The 17,419-nt window shown below is 56.6% G+C and overlaps 6 protein-coding genes across 6 annotated transcripts; 2 read left to right on the plus strand and 4 right to left on the minus strand.

The window, feature by feature from the left end:
• Positions 1–1,802: 1,802 nt before the first annotated feature.
• On the minus strand, positions 1,803–3,207 carry BKA78DRAFT_96369 (uncharacterized protein). The gene is made up of 2 exons (XM_066894051.1): positions 2,756–3,207; positions 1,803–2,704 (listed from the first exon to the last, which is right to left on the minus strand). The coding sequence occupies exons 1-2, from the start codon at positions 3,160–3,162 to the stop codon at positions 1,900–1,902; spliced, it is 1,212 nt and encodes a 403-aa protein (XP_066746404.1). The 5' UTR covers positions 3,163–3,207; the 3' UTR covers positions 1,803–1,899.
• A 520-nt stretch (positions 3,208–3,727) lies between these two features.
• BKA78DRAFT_96377 (uncharacterized protein) lies at positions 3,728–5,035 on the plus strand. The gene has a single exon (XM_066894052.1). It carries the CDS (start codon positions 3,880–3,882, stop codon positions 4,912–4,914), a length of 1,035 nt encoding a protein of 344 aa, XP_066746405.1. The 5' UTR covers positions 3,728–3,879; the 3' UTR covers positions 4,915–5,035.
• A 616-nt stretch (positions 5,036–5,651) lies between these two features.
• On the minus strand, positions 5,652–8,206 carry BKA78DRAFT_350889 (uncharacterized protein; the record flags this gene model as incomplete). The annotated part of the gene is made up of 5 exons (XM_066891061.1): positions 5,652–6,706; positions 6,758–7,032; positions 7,086–7,307; positions 7,444–7,956; positions 8,160–8,206. 5 exons carry the CDS (start codon positions 8,204–8,206, stop codon positions 5,652–5,654), a joined length of 2,112 nt encoding a protein of 703 aa, XP_066746406.1.
• A 150-nt stretch (positions 8,207–8,356) lies between these two features.
• BKA78DRAFT_96451 (uncharacterized protein) lies at positions 8,357–9,353 on the minus strand. The gene has a single exon (XM_066894054.1). The coding sequence runs from the start codon at positions 9,190–9,192 to the stop codon at positions 8,635–8,637; it is 558 nt and encodes a 185-aa protein (XP_066746407.1). The 5' UTR covers positions 9,193–9,353; the 3' UTR covers positions 8,357–8,634.
• A 1,493-nt stretch (positions 9,354–10,846) lies between these two features.
• Positions 10,847–11,745, minus strand: BKA78DRAFT_96392 (uncharacterized protein). The gene has a single exon (XM_066894053.1). It carries the CDS (start codon positions 11,618–11,620, stop codon positions 11,165–11,167), a length of 456 nt encoding a protein of 151 aa, XP_066746408.1. The 5' UTR covers positions 11,621–11,745; the 3' UTR covers positions 10,847–11,164.
• An 819-nt stretch (positions 11,746–12,564) lies between these two features.
• Positions 12,565–15,842, plus strand: BKA78DRAFT_248439 (Pleckstrin homology domain-containing protein; the record flags this gene model as incomplete). Its single annotated transcript, XM_066884393.1, has 5 exons — positions 12,565–12,820; positions 12,872–13,556; positions 13,604–14,530; positions 14,589–14,893; positions 14,947–15,842. 5 exons carry the CDS (start codon positions 12,565–12,567, stop codon positions 15,840–15,842), a joined length of 3,069 nt encoding a protein of 1,022 aa, XP_066746409.1.
• Positions 15,843–17,419: the final 1,577 nt, after the last annotated feature.

A 17,419-nucleotide genomic window follows, 5' to 3' on the forward strand; every position in this document is an offset into this window, starting at 1 on the left:
GAGACCAAGGATGAAGCTGAGCACCAGGCTGACCGTTGAGTCGACGTAATTGCGCTCGCCAAGGGCCATCTTCATGACCACACGACCAATCCGCATCGGAGCCACGCCCAAGGCAGCCACGAGACGTCGATTGATGAGGTTTCCCTCAGCTCCTCCACCCAGGAGCACGCGGCGCATCAAGAAGGCCGGTTGTTTGACCAAGGTGACCCCGTCCTTGATGTGCGTTCGCACAATGGCAAGAGTGTAAAAGTTGCTGACATGACCACGGGCGGGCACTTCCTTCAGCGGCAGGGACATGACTTGTTCAAAAGAAAAGTGTTTTGCCTCGACCACTGGAGGTTCTGACGTGAGTTCGACAATGTTTGCAGATTGCGAGCCTGTTGGCATCGGTCCAGCTGGCATCTTGCCCAGCTGCTTCCGAGACGGACGCACCAGGGCTTTGGCGAGAGCCGTCGTAACTGCGGGAGATGCATCCAATACTTGACCGTACGTGAGTCGGTCTTCCACAGTGATCGGTTTGTTGAACAAAGCTTGAACAATGTCCAAGCTCTTCTTGTCTTGCATACCGCGGATCCACTCAAGAGCGAGAAGAGGAGAGCAGAGGAGGGCCGACTTTTGAGGGCCTGTTGAAATTGCAAAAAGGCCTCTTGAGGACCACTGGATCCCACTGGACCCGGACAGCCTTGGGTGGAGCCACCATAACGTGCGCCATGATCGCAGGAGCTGGGACATCGAGACTTTGGCGAGAGGAGAGGAGATCAACCACATATCGGAATCCATCCAAGAGCAAGAAGAGGAGCGCAGAGGAGGGCCAGCCAGGTAGGGCCTGTTGACTTTGAAGAAAGGCCTCTTCATGACTGCAGGATCCCAGTGGACCCTGGCTGCCTTGGGCGCAGCCACCGTAACATGCGCCATCGTCAACGGAGCTGGGACATCATACTTTGTCCCGAATTGTCGCGCCAGCTCGCGACCGTGGTCTACGTTAACGGACAGCTCGGGCTCGTCCTCTACAACTACGAAGGCGATCATGGAATGCGCCTTCCGGACCTGCCTCGAGTGCTCCTCAAGAATCCGCGGCAGAGACCAGTCCAGTCTCGACTCACGGTCTACTCCCATGAGAAGCTCGACTCTACGCTTCGCCAGCTTCTTGCCCGAGACTCGGGGACCGCGCTCGACCGCCGCCGAGGGAGCCTTCAGGCCAGAACCGCGGAAGCGCGCGAGCGAGGCTGGCGCGGCCTTTGAGGTTGGCGCGGTCCTCGGCGCAGCCTGAAGGCGAACGCGGAGGCACGACTTGAGAGGCAAGGCCGAAGGGAAGCAACGGCCAGGAAAGGACCAGAGAGGAAGGGAATCCAACCCAATTTTGATTCGCGGTTTTTGCCCGTGAGGAGCTCCACTCGACGTATCCCCTTTTTGGAGGTCCGAGACTACAGGGCTGCAATCGACCGCCGAGGATGGAGGCTTCAATCCAGAATCGCCGATTCGCGCGAGCGAGGCAGGCGCGGGCTTGGAAATTGTCGCGGTTCTCGGTGCAACCTCAAGGCGAACGCGGAGCCAGGACTTGAGGATTCGAACAGGTAAGAAGTTACCGAGACGTGGTCGTAGTCCATGGCTTCCGAGTGACCAAGATTTGCACGCCGGCGGGTAGAAGTGGTAGCGGTAACTGTCACAGTGAGCATGCGGAAGTCGAGATATGCGATGTCTCGGCGACAGTGAAATCTTACTTCGTTCCAGATTGCCGCATCAGCTGTCTTTCGACGATAGGATCTTGGGAAGCATCCGCGGCAACAGGGACTTGGATACTGGTGCGCCATCGGGGTCGCCATGAAATGATTTGGTATTGCCTGGTTTGCCGAATCCGAGAATCTCAAACCATCCGGACGGACGTCGGAGCAGCGACCGTTATGTGAAAGGCAGACAGGAAAGGGAAAGAAGGTCATCGAGGCCCACAGACGCGAGGTCCACTCGATTGCGGGAAGAGAAAAGGAAAACAGGTCCAACCACAGCGGGCTCGTCGCGGAGGCGGTAGTGCCAGGTTTGTCGAATGCGAGAATCCCATACCACCTGGACGGACCTCGGCACCGCGACCGTGACGTGAGAAACGGTCTTAGGAGCTGGGACGTCATAATTTGTCCCATACCATTGCGCCAACTCGCGACCAGCTTCTACGTCAACGGAAGGCTCGTCGCGTCCTTCAACATCTACGTCCGAAATCTCCTTGTGCGCTTTCGTCGCCCGTATCGAATGCTCCTTGAGGAGCCGCGGCAACAGAGACTTTGACACTGGGGCACCCTCAGAGTCGCCATTAAGAACTTTAAGGCGTTCGCTAGCCATGTCCCAAGCTTCGAAGTTCTCAAAGGCCCGTACAGAAGGTGCCTTGAGACCATAGCGCGCAAGGGAGCCAGGCGCGGGCTTGGTAGCAGGAATAGGGGCAGGCGCAGGAGTAGATGCGGCAGGAGCGGGAGTAGAAGGCGCGACAGCAAGGCGGACGCGCAGGCAGGACTTCCGAGGGAGGGCAGATCCAGGAGAGGGTTTTTCGGGAACAGGAAGGGCCGAGCAGTTGAACCTCATAGGCCGGGGCTTTGAGGCAGGGCAGACGGTGGGCGAAGCGCGACGAGCAGACGATGCAGAGGTTGGGGCAAGGAAGCCGTATTGCCGGTCCGGTCGGCAGGAGGTAGACCTGGAGGCAGGGCTTGAGAGGTACTGCCTATGCAGCGGTTAGTCACCTGCAATAGTCTGAAGGGTTGGAGTTACCGACGATGGACTTCCATCCCAAAGCGCAGAACAAAAGTGTCTCGACAGGAAGCCTTGCATGCCCTGCGTTCCGCGGCTGTTGTTGTGCCACAGAGAGATTTTGACGACATCCGTCAATAGAAGGGTACAGAGATGAAAGACATGATGAAGAAGGGCGGTCGATTGTAGAATACGACAAGCCTTGAGTTGATGGTGTACAGTCGTGGTGGAAATGGTAGGACAAAACAAGATGAGAGGAGAGGAGAGGAGGATGAAGGAGAGATATGTCAGAAGTGGAGGACTGCGGCAGGCCATGGCTCTTGGGAGGGCCTGGTGCGCTGCTGCCCTCTTTGGTGAGGGGCATCCAGCGTGGCAGAGCCGATGGGCCGCGTGTGTGCTTGTGAGGAAAGAAAAAGTACTGGACTGAGGCATTCGGGAAGCGGAGGACTGGCAGTGAGCAGGTCCAGCTTTGTGAAGGAGCCACTGCGACTCCCTTTTCCAGCAGTCCCAGCCCTCCATTTGGGAAAGCAAACTGCCCCCGGCACAGACACACGCCGTCTACCTATGGGTAGTTCTTGGGTTTGTACTGGTGCTGGTGTGATAATGGCGTGATACGCAGCTCTGCTCTTGCCGTTCTCTCGAAATGGGATGCCGGCTTGCGGAGGCGGTGCATCGACATGGCTTCATTAAGAAGCAGCCCCAGAGGGAAGCTCGAAGGAAGAGCGAGGCTTTCTTGAGATTCACTCCGCAGAGGAAAGTCACCTGGGAAAACCCCAAGGTAGGCACCCGTCGAGAGTCCTCGCTTGTCGCCGAGCGAAGTAGGGACAGGAGGCCTCAAGCGCATCAGACAGAACAACACACGGAGGCTTCAGTCGCGTCACGCAGCGTAGCGTCATTTTCAAACAATTTTCCAAGGAAAGAGAAAAAGAGTCGCATTCTTTCTTCAATCATCTCTATCTCAAAAAAGGAAGAAGAATACCAAATCCAAACACCAGAAGCCCCGAAACCGATCACCAAGTCCAAAACCAGTTCCTCCACTAACCGCACCTCGAAATCATCCGCAAAATCCAAGAAATCTACCGACACATCATTCAATTTCAACTCCCTTTCCTCCGCACATCACGCCCCGAACTCCACTCATTCGCCGTAATGCAAAGAACCTGGAAACTCGACAGCGTCGTCGATCGAAATGTGCCGCCGGTACCCAGAATCCCACCGTTCCCAGTACGCAAGCCGATCCAGTCCGTCGACCGTCGCCTCGAAAGGCCGCTCGCGCTCCTCAGGCGTCAACATCGACAAGAATCCAAACCAGTGGAACGCCCAGCTCTGGAGCGGTCGATAACTCCCCGCGCGCACGTCGGCGCGCCAGTGCGGAATCAGCGGCCGGACCTCGTCGCTCGAGCAGGCGAAAGTCTGCGGGTCGACGCGGCGGCGGCGGTAGTCGTTGGCGACGTCTTCCAAGGGATCGCTGTGGCGACGACGACGCCGGTGGTCGTCGGAGACCGTAGACGAGAGATTCAATCGCTCGAGCGACGAACGCTCCCGGAACGCTCGCTTTTGGACGTCGTCGACCCGGCAGCCAAACAGCGGAAGCGGGTCCCAATCGCCCATCTTCCAACTCTTCCTCCTCATCGCTCGGAAGCCGGCGGACACACGCTTCACCAAGACTTGGACTGGGCGGCGGGTCGGAACGGAGTGGTGATAAGTGAGCGGGTCTCGGGCGGGATAAGTCGTGAACGCCCACGCGCCGTGAGATCTCTCGCTGCAGACGACGAGCGACAGATTCTGGCGCGCAGCCACCCGGGCCAAATCCTGCTCATCAAACCTCTCCGCAATCAATTCCTCCAGCCACCTGTTCGCCACCCATCTTCCACCCGGGACCTGCGCGGCCACCGAAAACGCCAGCGCCTCGATTCCGGAGCGGTGCGGCACGTGGGCCAATTGGGGATGCGCTCGAAGAACGTCCCATTCCGAGGGATCGAAGTTGGCGAGGGACGAGGAAGAGGTCGAGGTCATGGTGGGAAAATTCGGGAAGGGGGTCGAGAGAAGATTTGGAAAGAGGAGATCGAGAGAAGATTTCGGGAAGATTCGAGAAAGATTTCAAGAAGGTCGTCGGAGATTCGTATAGAGATTCGGAAAAGTGAGGTCGTAGTCGGAGATCGGAATCGGAATCGATTGATGTGATGAAGAGAAAGCCGACGATGAACGCACCTTGGCATCATAATATACGTATTCCGAGGAGCCATCGTGCGCCGAACGCGCGAATCAGGCCGCTTTCACGAGAACAGACTCTCGCACGCCAGGGGGTGAGCGACGTAGCAGGCACGTCGCCCGTCACGATCAAGGGGGCGAATCAGGGGTAGCTACGCATCACGCACGTTGCTCGGCGGCGGTGCAAGAGACGACGTAGCCGGCGCGTCGTGCTCGTCACGTATGCACGACGACTCCACGCGCGCTTGCAGTCGACTGCCAGATTGTGGCGGAGGAGGCACGTTGGCGCTCACGATGGCTTCACGCGCGCTCGCGCTCGACTTGGTCACAGGCCGCCGGCGTGGCCGCCATCTGAGCGACTGACGCCATGTCGAAACACACGCGCTGACGAGACCTCCACGAGCGCCAGCGACGTGCCCGATTGCGTCGAAAGACTGAGGCGGAGTCGGCACGCGCGCGGTCACGACTGCTCCACGAGCGCGCGCCGTCGACTTTACAAAATGGCCTCGAGCCAACGATGCCCACGTTGACGCGGCGCACGAATGCTCCACGCGCGCACGCGGTCGAATTCGTCACCGGCGAAGAGAGCACGACGACCGTGTCGGGGCGCGTAGGCACGAATGCTCCACGCGCGCCAGCAAGTGGCCGTCTACACGATGATGGAGCGGGGTGGCGGCACGGGTTTGATGACGAGGAATTTCATTGCTTGCTCAACTTGCGTAGCCATTTCCATTCTCATTTCCATTCCCATTGACGCTCGCACTCGCCGTCCCCACGCCCGCCGCGCCTCCGCCACCAACAACACCCCCTGACGTCGTCGTCGATGACGACGACGGCGGCCAGTACGTGGCCAGCGGCTGCATCCCCGCGTCCCAGCAGTCGCCCAGGTCGATGTCGCCCATGACGAACGAGTCGAAGAAGACGGGGTCGATTTGATCCATGATCATGGGTATTTGTTGAGGTTGTGGGATGGTCCAGTCGGGCTGTTGGTGTTGAGGGTCGGCGAGAGATGCTGCGGGCTGGCTTTGCTGTTGCTGTTGCGTCTGCTGCTGCTGCTGAGTCAAGGGGAGCGGCGTGATGGAATGATGATGCGGTTGCTGCGTCGGCTGTTGCTGCTGCACCTCGCCGTCACCACCACCACCACTTTGCATGAGGTTCTGCAACCGCGGCTGCTGCTGCTCCAAGAGACTCTGCGCGCCCTCGACCCTCAGTTCCAACTTCCTGACCAACTCCGCAACGGCATTTGCGCACGCCTGCGCGTTGATGTCATCAACAATGGTTCCACGCGCTGGAATCACGTGCTCAATGCCCTTGATCTTGCACTCATTCCAAAGCGCAATGAAGCGCATCTTGCGGCCCAGAACCGTGAGCAGCGGATTATCGGCCAGAGGGCCGTCAGCAGCTACTGCTTCGGCGCGACCTGCGTCGAAGCGCTGCGCGGTGGTTTCGATGAGAGCGGAGAGCGAGATGGTGGATTGGGCGTAGGCCTTGTCCCAGCCGGGCCAGTCGAGGCGCATCAGTTTGGAGAGGGCGACGACGGCGGATGTCATGTGTGAGAAGTGCAGGAACGGCATGTGTGCAAAGAGGGCAGCAGGGATTCCAGTTGTGAAGTGGGCAAAGAGGCGTTTGCCGGCGAGCATGCAGGCATTGAGCAGGTCGAGGCGGCGGTATGTGTAGTCGCCATACTGACTGGTGGATGGCAGGGAGGAGAGGGAGATCTCGTAAAGGTAGACTTCGGCGCTGTCATAGTGGAGAAGAATGGATGCTGTGTTCTGGTTAGCATGTACGGTCATATCTCAGGCACTTGTAGACAAACGGTGTTCGGCCATGTCTCGTGGCAAGTTATGTTTGTACTCGAGGAGCTCCCCGTGGAGTGACTTTACAAACATGGCAATCGGAATTGTCGTTTCAGGGGTAAGGTCATCAATTGGAACCTTTCGCTCTATCCGCTGGACGATCCTCTGCAGACGCACGAGATGGACGAGAAATCGATCTGAGGGATATTCCTGGGCTTCCTCCAGTTGCCGGCAGCACTGATCGAGTTGGGCACTGTACCGCAGCGAGTCGTAGCGCTTGGCCCATTGAGAAAGTCTAGAGCTTCTATGAGCAATCATCACCAAGGGCAGCAAAAGTTTTGAGCATACATGGTGGTCAAGTAAAAGCAGCCCAGAAGCGCCCGCCTCTGTTCGGACGTGCAGATTTCCGAATTGGACTCTTCTCCGTGAGCGGATCGGGCAATGGACGACTCGAGACGGTCGTTTCCGTATGCACGCGCAGACTTTTTGAGTCCCAGATCGATCACTAGGCCGACGGCAAGTTGCAGGAGGTTGGTCATTTGTGGTTTTGTGAACAGATGGTGGTGGTACCTGCATCCGGGCGATTAGTTTCCTCGAATCACAGACGGCTGTGGCCGTTCGGCGGGTAGCGGTGCGTTGTGTCACATCACTGACGATTGGCACAACGCCAAAACCTGGCAGATCGCCTCTTTCGAGTCTCACTTACCATGCTGCGAACACCAATATCCCCTGCAGTAGATCTAGTGACTTTTCTCCTTGGACCAGGAGACGGTGTGCAATGTCTTTCAACACCTCTTCTCCAAGCGCCTTTCGATGTACAAGATCTTGGATAGATGCCACCGTCACAATGACCCTGAGCAAGAACGGCTTTTCTTTCCGCATCTGGCCCACTGTTGCACCTGATGGAATGACGACAAAAGGGAACTGCGGCGCCAGGTGCGCCTGGTAGTGATGCAGACGGATGTCTACGTCTCTGTCCTCGGCGTCGAGCTCGGTTGGTTCGCACGGGGTTGGAGGCGGTTGGGATGCCAGCGCCACTGGCTCCTGGTTTGAGGTTGGTAGACGTGCTTCATAGTCGTTCGAATGACGGTTTGGGGTCGACTGCACAGTGTGTACAACATGTTGAGCTTCTGGTGTTGCCGATGAGGAAGATTGGCGCTGGTGGCCATTGGCAAGCAGTGTAACCAATTGGTCCAACTTTTGCTCGAGCCGAGCATTTCTGTGTCTGTATGAGTTTCGGCGCAATGATATTCATACATTATTTGACAATTAGTCCATGGTAAGGACCAAAGTCATGTGACGAGATCATGATTTGGGTTGCAAAGCCGAGACGTTCCAAAGCAAAAGTGACATGTGATTCGCATCAATATCCAATACAGACAACAAAGATCCAAAAAGAGAAAAACTCAAATACCAACATACTTTGCGGTTGGAGGCTTTCTCTTCTTTACTTTGGCGGCATCTCTCATGCAAGCCTTCTTCAAGCGATGACATCTGCCGAAGAAAGCAAATTAGCAAGATTCAAGACATCAATTCCAAAAACCACCCAAAAACGAGCGGAGCATGGGATATCGAGCGTACCGTTCACAATCACCACCCGAGCCCGCGCTCCTAGCAACGCATTTGGTCTTGGCCGCGGCGCAATTCCGGCACGCGCGCACCAAGGCACCTGCGGCATGGTTATGCGCTATGGTATCGGCGGGCGAAGCGATGCTGCTTCCGGCCGCACTGCTCGGAGACTCGTGATGCGCAGATGATTCCATCCAGACGGGTTTGGTTGTGTCATTTTGAGGTGGAGAGCCAGGCTGACGTTGCGAGAGAATCAACTGGACGTCGGGCCCCCGGAAGCTCCGTCCGCTCCGGTCACGTTTTCATGCCTTACGGTTTCTGCCTTAGCTCACATTCTTACCCTGAGCCCGGTTGATGCTCGGACCCCCTTTCCGCCGCCATCCCTCCCGTCCGTTCCGCCTTTCCCCCTTCCGCTCGTGAATCGGAAAGTGGAGACGCGAAGCGCGCAGACTGCACACGTAGACTCCAGCGTAAGCGTGGCTCTAGCAGCGGCGGATCTGATCCAAGAATAAAAACCGAACGAACGCTGATCCAGACAGAAGTTGCTGATTGCAGAAGGTGGTGCAATCTCCACAGCTACGACGACTTGCCTCTTGCAGTTCACCGCCCGCAAGTCCCTGATCGGCGGGATCCACGGTGATGGTGAAGAGCGGCATTGCGAGCCGAGTTGAAACATCACGAATGGTGATGGATTGATGGGCAGGATGATGGGAGCAAGATCGTCGAGAGGGGGATGTTGGACGCGAAAGATTCGCGTGCAAAGAGCATCGTCGAAAGTGGAGGGAGGTGGTATGGTCAGGAGGGCAGATCGGGGCATGGAAAATCCTGTCCTGAGCTCTGTTGAGATGGTTGTTGAACAAGAGACGAAAGGTCTTGACTGCAGCATGTGTGTGGTGCCATGGCGGAGGGGTGTCTCGGTTGCTCGCGCGTGCTGTACCTGTCTCCTGTGTTCAACCTATCCCACCATACGCTGCTTGACGATTTGCCGGAAGCAGGATTGCAACATATCCGAAATGTCCGGGCAGAAGCATCTGGATGGACGTTCAGACCCGTCTGCGTGTGCGCTCTGCAAGTACCACTGATCAGCGGGCTTCGAAATCTCCGGACCGTGGAACTTTGTGGCTTGTTCAGAGGCTTTTATCTTCATGCCCGAGCACAAAGTTGAGATTTCGATGGCGATCTATTCTGTCATCTTTCGTGGGTGGCGTTCAGACAGGAGAAATAATCGGAAGGATATCCGGTGCGAAGCTGGCGACAGCGAGGAGTTTTATTCCCGAATTTTTACCCACAACACCCTTTGATGAAGAGCTTGGGATTTCTTGCAAACCACGGTCCGTTCTCTTGGCCTCTTGAGCAAAAGAAGACCCTATGGTATGAGTTGGCATACCCAGAAGCATAGGTCTCATGATAAGTTTCAGATGGTCAGGCAGGGCCTGGGAGCCAGGAGAGATGAACAAAAGACAGCCCTGCTTTTATGACTCAGCCCTATCCGCCCATGCGAGACGTCGCAAAACCAGTTCAAGGGTTGAACGCGCATAGGTCGATGCACGGCTGGTGCCGCGGTACAGGTCGCTGTGGCGCCGTGGAGTTGGATTTCATTTCCACTTCACACGATGGGATCCATGGTGCACGTATCGACCTGGTGGTATAACGTCGATGGCAAGCGCATTCTCATCTCATCGACGCGAGACTGACTGTTGAGAATACGTCTCGTTGGTGTTTGGACGTAAACACGCGACGCATACCCGTAAACAGCCATTGCCATGGCACATTGGCTAAAATGTGCGCATAGCATCAAGGGGCTCGTGCACCCTGTAAGACAAGCAGCGTACTACGGTCCGTCATGTCGCTAAAAGAAGCTTAGATGTGCTGTGTTGGCCACCGATTGGCGGTGCTCGACATGCTGAAAGCAGTGGCATCTGCATCGTTGGTTTTGTGGCGGAACATCATTACTCTCGTATAGCGCTCAGGCTCAAGTTTGACAGCTTGAGCCTTTTGGACGTCATTCAGTGCCAATGGTGAGACTGAGGAGAGTGTGAGACAGCACAAACCGAAAGAGCCTGTTACTGTCCGTCTTGGGGCCGTCCGTTTAGCTTCAAGAGGAAGAAGCTCTTTTTGAAATGCGGGGACAGGACCAAACTGCTGCCTGTTGGTCCGGGTTTGTTGGACATGTCTCTGGCGCTCGTGATAGACCGCCAGGAACCCTTGGCACAAGTTTAGCATTGTTGTTAAGCAGGACGCTTAAAGTGAATCTGCTTTCGGACAAGTCCAGCTCAGGGGATGCCTCACTAGGCATCAATGACCGCGAGTGCCTTCCTTGTTCGGGGTTCTGGTGGTGTCGGCTGAAATGACAGGGTCTCGATTTAGACACTTCACGCATTTTGACGTTTCCTGGTCAAGACGCAGGTGTGCAAGAGGCCACGGACACGCCAAACAATTGTTGCTCAGGCGCGTCTCAGCGGCAAAACACGCCGCCACCATATCACCAAAGAGGAAGGGCGGCAAGTTTGGGCTCTGCTGCTGGGTCGGGAGCAAGGCCAAAACGAAAACAAAAAGGACAAACCCGCGTGTTTGAAAAGTAGAGAGGGTGCGGGAATGCAGCGAACCTGGGCCGGATTCTTGCTGAGCGGGAAGCAAAGATGCGGAAGGCTTTACCCGTGGTGCAACAGGTGGGACGAGGACCAGGCAGACGGTGTCGCAGAGGGACATTTGGACAGGCGGGAGGAAACAAACATGAGGGGTAGTAGTATTACCCCTGGGTATAGACTATGGTCGAACAGGGCGGCTGCCGTGGTTGTTGGCGCTACGACGCGACAGGCATGTTGACCGGTTTCTTGGAGATGAGGATTTGCGGGCAGCTAGGACGCTTGGTAGCAAGAGTACGACGACGGTACTCGTAGGCAACGAGGGCGCAGGAGGGCCAACTTGGGCAACATGTTTCTGGAAGCGGGCGGCAGAGCCATGTCTGAGGCAAAGGCGTCGAATGTGTTAAGCTCGCAACTTGGCGCAATCAGACGGAAAAAGAAGCGGAAGCGTGGCTGGAGGCTGGTAGGGCGGAAAGGCAAAAGCTTGAGAGACGGGTCGCTGGATCCAGCCCAGATGCATTCCTCAGGCGGACCCTGGCCGGAGTGGGCGAAGAGGTGAAAAAAGTAACCGGAAGCGGATGTAGCGCAGCACAGGTGTTGATGACGACGAGATGGTAGTGAGGAGTGACGGATTACATTATCTGAGCTGGTGGAGTTGCAAAGCCACAGGGCACCGAAGGTTAGGGGCTCCGGGGCCAGCGGGCCGACATGGCTGACATGGCCGTGCATGTGCAGACCTGAGCAGGCCCTGGACCTGTTCCCCTGGTGCCCTGCCACTGCTCAGGGCATCTCCAGGGCTCTCCACCGCACCTGTCGTCGGCTCTCGGGTTTGTCGAGCGCATCGTGGCCCCTAGAAACCTCACGCAGACCGAAGTAAGTGGGTTATTCTCGTTGTACAGATGGAGTACTGCTGATGGCGATAAAAGCCGCCATGGCGTGTGCCTGCTGGCTGGTGAAACGGTTTCCTGACGAGCTCTTGTCAAGACGGATAGACAGAGAGGTACGTCTCTGCCCGCTGCCCCCCGGCCCACCTCCCCCGAGTCCACTCCATGACCATCTCCCCGGCCCAGATGCTGAAACGGCACTGAGGAAGCGAACAAGCCGGATCCCAGTGCGTCGCATTCATTACTGACGCTCCATGTCCGCCGCCGACAGTCTTAGGCTCAGCTACCTGACCTACCACTACCCTACCCACTACCTTACCACGAATATTTACGTGCCGTCTGGTGTCACAGGCCATCCTACATCCTTCCTGCATGACCTGGGCCTCCCGTCTATCCCAAAAAGCCAATCCATCTGCAGCCAAAAGGAAAAACGAAAAAACCATACCCACCCAGAGCGTGTCTTGCGGCTGCTGCTTGTTGCTGTGCTCACCTCCGGTACAGTCGCCTCTACTCTCGGCCTCAAAAGTATATTCCCCTCCCCCTTCCACAATCTCCCCAACCTCTCTCCCCACAACACCACCCAATCCACAGGCCATGGCTCACCACCTGTGGTCCCGCTTAGCCAGCTCGCGCTCACATTCGCGTCGTCAAAGCCGTTCCTCCCGTCGCTCCACCGATTCGCCTATCCCCACGCCCTCCTCTGCGTCGGTTCGCTCCCTCTCCACGCCCGTAAGCACGGCCGGTCCTGTGTACCTGCAGGACCTCCCGCCCGCGCGCTCCTCGAGAAATATGGCCGGCGTATTCGAAATGGACCGCAATCGCACCCGTCGAGACCGCACCTTTGTCGGAACCGAATGCGCCGTATGCGAAGAACCACTCGAGCACATTCTCCGTGGTGAACGCATCTTGCAGCTTTCCTGCGGGCACGTCTCTCACGAGGCTTGTTTCTGGGAATACATTCGCGAGTTTGACTCACAATACTGCCCGACTTGCAATGCGCCGTTGGCGTTGGACACGAGCAGGGGTGGAAACGTGCTCGATTTGGGTACGACCTGCGACGCCAGTGTCTTGAATGTTTGTGGCTGACGACCTGCAGAAAAACTGAGTACCATTGTCCGCACCGCACAGCAGGACAACCAGAGCGTTCGCAGCGCTGCACCAACTCCCTCGCCATGGGATGCTCAAACATTACCGGTCAACTTTGGAGACCGCCGTCCTTCAGCTGCAACTGTCGCAACCACGCAAACTGCTCAGACTGCACACACAGTGGATCCCGTAGTCAGAGGTCACCACAGCACCTACAGTCGCGACTTGAGAGAACCGACGAGATCGCGCTCGCGTGCGCATGCAAGGAGCGACAGTGGCACAACCGGCGTGGCATCATCCGCGGACCAGTCCTACGACCCGGCAGGGCGGCGACATGACTATGATGTACACTCCATGGAGAGCACTCTCAGCCCGCGCTCGGGTATCAAAAATCCGATTCCCCCACCGACCGTCACTGTTCGTAGCGAATTTCCGACAGTCAACCGCTCTCGTCAACAGCAAAGCTTGACTTGCCTCGTCACTGTCGAAGTGCCAGATGGCAAGTGGAGGGCTGACCCGGAAGAGTTTCCCAATGTCCCTCCGACGCCATCGCCGCGTGCTCCCGACCATGGGCGCGCCAGCAAGACGCCGACAATCTCGCGCGAGCCCATCTATCAAAACCCAGAGCTTCTTGAAGACGCGACAGAAGAGCTGCACGCGCGTGTGGACAACTGGCATGGGCTCGATTTTTCAAGGTACGTCACAAAACATTGGATGTGGGGCTTGTTGCTCACTAGCATAGGTTCGGGAAACTCCGCCTGCATGGTCACATTCGCGTGGGCAAAGATCGCAAAGCTTGGCAAGACTTAGAGTGCTACCTATTCTCTGACATGCTCATCTGCGTCAAGGAAAAGAAGCACCACTCTTACAATGGACACGACCCATCTAACAGCAAGCGTGCAAAGTGCACATTGAAAGGCTCCATCCTCATCAAAAAGCACCTGAACCACGTGGAATCAATCCCGGATGAGGGCATCCTGACCCTGAGCCTGTCCGTTGCCGAGCTCCCCGCATTCCACCTGCACTTCAAGGACCCCAAGAAGCTAGAGCTATGGAAGCGTGCATTACTCGAGATCCACAGCGAACCGCAAGTGCGCATGCCAGATATGGACCAGGAAAATTCGGGAACCGACGACGAAGACTACAGGTCGACCAAGAGGAGGGTGTCATCTGTCAACTCATATGCCGGAGCGCGCTCGACAATTACCGCACCCACAGAATACACGAGCTCGCGTGCAGGATTCCAGGATGGCGCAGTGCCCGCATCGCCCCACGTCCCGATCGACATTGTCGTCGTCATTCCAGTCTCTTCTTCGATGCAGGGACTCAAGATCTCGCTGCTGCGTGATGCGCTGAGATTTTTGGTGTCCAACCTGGGCGACAGAGATCGCATGGGTCTCGTGTCGTTTGGCTCCAGTGGTGGAGGGGTGCCAATGGTGGGCATGACGACGAAGAAGTGGAGCGGTTGGTCCAAGGTGCTGGATTCCGTCAGGCCGGTTGGTCAGAAGAGCCTGCGCGCCGACGTGGTCGAAGGCGCCAACGTGGCCATGGACTTGCTCATGCAGAGGAGATCATCGAATCCCGTCGCCAGCATCATGCTCATTAGCGACTCTTCGACTTCGGATGGTGAGAGCGTCGACTTTGTCGTGTCTAGGGCCGAAGCCGCCAAGTAGGTCACCCCTGGTCCCAAACTGCCCTATAAGGAAAGGCGCATTGACATTTTCTAGGGTCACCATTCACTCTTTTGGATTGGGCTTGACCCACAAGCCCGATACGATGATTGAACTATCCACCCGAACTAAAGCGTCCTACACGTACGTCAAGGATTGGATGATGCTGCGCGAGTGCGTTGCCGGATCCCTCGGTTCTCTTCAAACCATTTCGCATCAAAACGTCAAGCTCAAGTTGCGGCTGCCGGAAGGATCCCCGGCCAAGTTTGTCAAAATCAGCGGAGCTCTGCAGATTACCAAGCGAGCAACTGGAAAAGACGCGGAAGCTGCTCTTGGCGACCTGCGCTTCGGCGACAAGAGAGGTAAGTCGGCCGTTGGGCTGAGTACTTGCATATCAGCGGCTAACATTGGTCAGATATTCTCGTCCAGCTGGCCATCACGCCCGACAACAGCACGCCAGAGCACGTCCCTCAGGATCCTTGGGAAACTATTGTTTCTGGACTCGAGGCACTCGGAGGCCCGCTTGACCAGGATGACCAGCGCAGTCTGAGCGTGGAAGAGGTGCCGCTGATTCAAGCAGATCTAACCTTTGGCGACATTATGCGAGATGGCACCCTTTCTCACCTTCCAAGGCCGTCGCTTTTGGCTATTACGGTTCTTCCCGCGTCCCGGCAAAGGCATTCCAAGAACAGACCCGCGACACCTCCGATCCCGCCGCACCCGTCGGTCGTCCAAAGGCGGATGGAACTCTTGACTTCTGACATGCTCACGCGAGCCCTGACTCTTGTCTCCCGGGGTCAGCATGAGCGCGCCCACCACCTGCTCAGCGAGACCAGGAGTATATTGAAGGGCCTCGCAAAGGGTGGGCTCCCGCCGCTGCCGCCACCGCCTGGTCCGCCACCATCCGGACTGCCTCCTACGCCCAGCAACCCTAGCTCCGACAGCACAGCGCAGCCCTCGCCAACCGCATCAGAGGCGCAAAACAGACCACACACCCCTTCCCTACTGCCGTCTCCCCACGTGGACAGCAACTTCCACCCTGCCGCGGGCATCGACCCCAACACCATGTCGGCTCTCGACGCCGAGCTCGAGGCAGCCCTTGAGTGGATGAATCACCCTGCCATCTTTGGCCGCGACTCGCGCAAGGCAGTGCTGCAGGCCATTGGCACCGTCAGCTCGCAGCGCGGATACACGTTCCGCACGCCCGCCGAGTCGCTGTGGGCGCAGCGCATCGTAGGCGTCAAGCGTCTCGCAGACCGCTCGCGCGAGTGGCGCGAGGTTGGCGACGAGGCCCTCATGGAAGAGGCTTAGATCTTTTCATTTTCTTCCCTCGTTTCTCCCAAAAACTGTTATTTCTTACCATTTGTCGTAGACTGTCTGGCATCAAACCACACTGACGAACTGTGGACGAGTTCTCTTGTTGCCCTACTTCACCTTTTCTTCTCACACAAAGCTAGTCTGGATGTGTACAAGCATTCCCTCTTTTTCTCGTTCATCTTCCTCTCCTTTGTCTACTCTCCAACTTGTCTCTATCTACGGCGCAACGTCCTCTTTTCATGGTGGAAAACCTCTTTTCGTGCATGTCTTATACCCTGGTTGGTGTCCTTTTGACGAGTCAAAGGCAAGGTACTGGTTGGTCGGTTGGCGGGGCAGGGTGGATAAATACATGGCCCTGCGGTTGGTTGGGTGGTGGGGCATAGTTCTATGGGTCCGATTGTATTGGGAGGATTTGGAGGAGGGTTCGGAGGCAAACACTATGGATACTCCGCAAAGACAACTGACGACGACCTGGCTGTAATTTTCTAATCGGCTATAATAGCTGCTGCGCTTGCTCTTGTTTTCTTCCCTTGCAATTTTTGCTTGATTTCGTTGATACTTTGAGTTCTTTGCTCTTCTTCTTGCCTGGCGAGTTCGCGCGCAAAACCTCGTTTGTAGATACCACCACCCCACTGTCTCTCTTCTTGACTTGCGAGTCGCTGAAAGTTTTTGAAAGAATCGATTCGTCGCTTTCGTTTGAGATTGTATCTTGTACTTGTACCACCACTACTTTGCCATCGTTTTGCTGTCTGCCATCTATCTGTACCATCACTACCACCCTACTGGCTAATGTATGTATCGTACGAACAAGAGCAACAACGATCAACCAATCAACACAAACAACCTGCTTCCAACCAATCCACAGGTCTCCTCAACCCCAACGTCACACTCATAAGCCTCAGCCTCTTTCAGCCGCGCCGCAAAACGTCTGTTTCGTGCTGCTGCTGCTGCTGCTGCTGCTGCTGCCCGAAGCCGGCCACGGAACGGCAGCACGAGCAGTAGGCAGTGTGGCTGACGGACGCCTTACCGCACTTCTCCTACTTGACTGCCCGGCTGGCTGCTCAGCGTTGCGTTGCCGTAGGTTCGGAAACCGACCCCAATGAGGACATGAAACGCCAAGCGGGCGAGCCTGCTGCTTGACTCGACAACGACTGAACTACACTGCCCCGGTGAGACGGTGAGACACAACCACCGTACCCAACGTGCGGCCCCCCGGGCGCGGTAGGTAGTCGGGTTAGCGAGCGAGCGCGGTCGCTGATGCTCGGAGTTTGGTTGCTGGTTGGTGTGAATAATGCGGTGAGGGTGCGCGTGTTGGGGTTGCTCGGAGACGACGTTGAGCGAATGGGAACATAGGGAGGCCGTTGTAGTGTGTCTTGTCATGCTGGTTGGCAGGTAGTTAGGTATGGGAAAACACTGGAAAAGTGAGGCAATCCGACTGGGGTGGTGTTTTGTGGGCGATGTATAGTGATTGACCTTTTAATCTACCAATGCACATGGCGATTGTTGCTGCACTACATACTACTGCGCGTGCCTGGGTGATGTGATAGGCTGCCCCGGTCTAATATAGTGGC

This window comes from Phyllosticta capitalensis (genome assembly GCF_038381095.1).
Source record: "Phyllosticta capitalensis strain CBS 128856 chromosome Unknown BKA78scaffold_3, whole genome shotgun sequence".
Classification (NCBI taxonomy): domain Eukaryota; kingdom Fungi; phylum Ascomycota; class Dothideomycetes; order Botryosphaeriales; family Phyllostictaceae; genus Phyllosticta; species Phyllosticta capitalensis.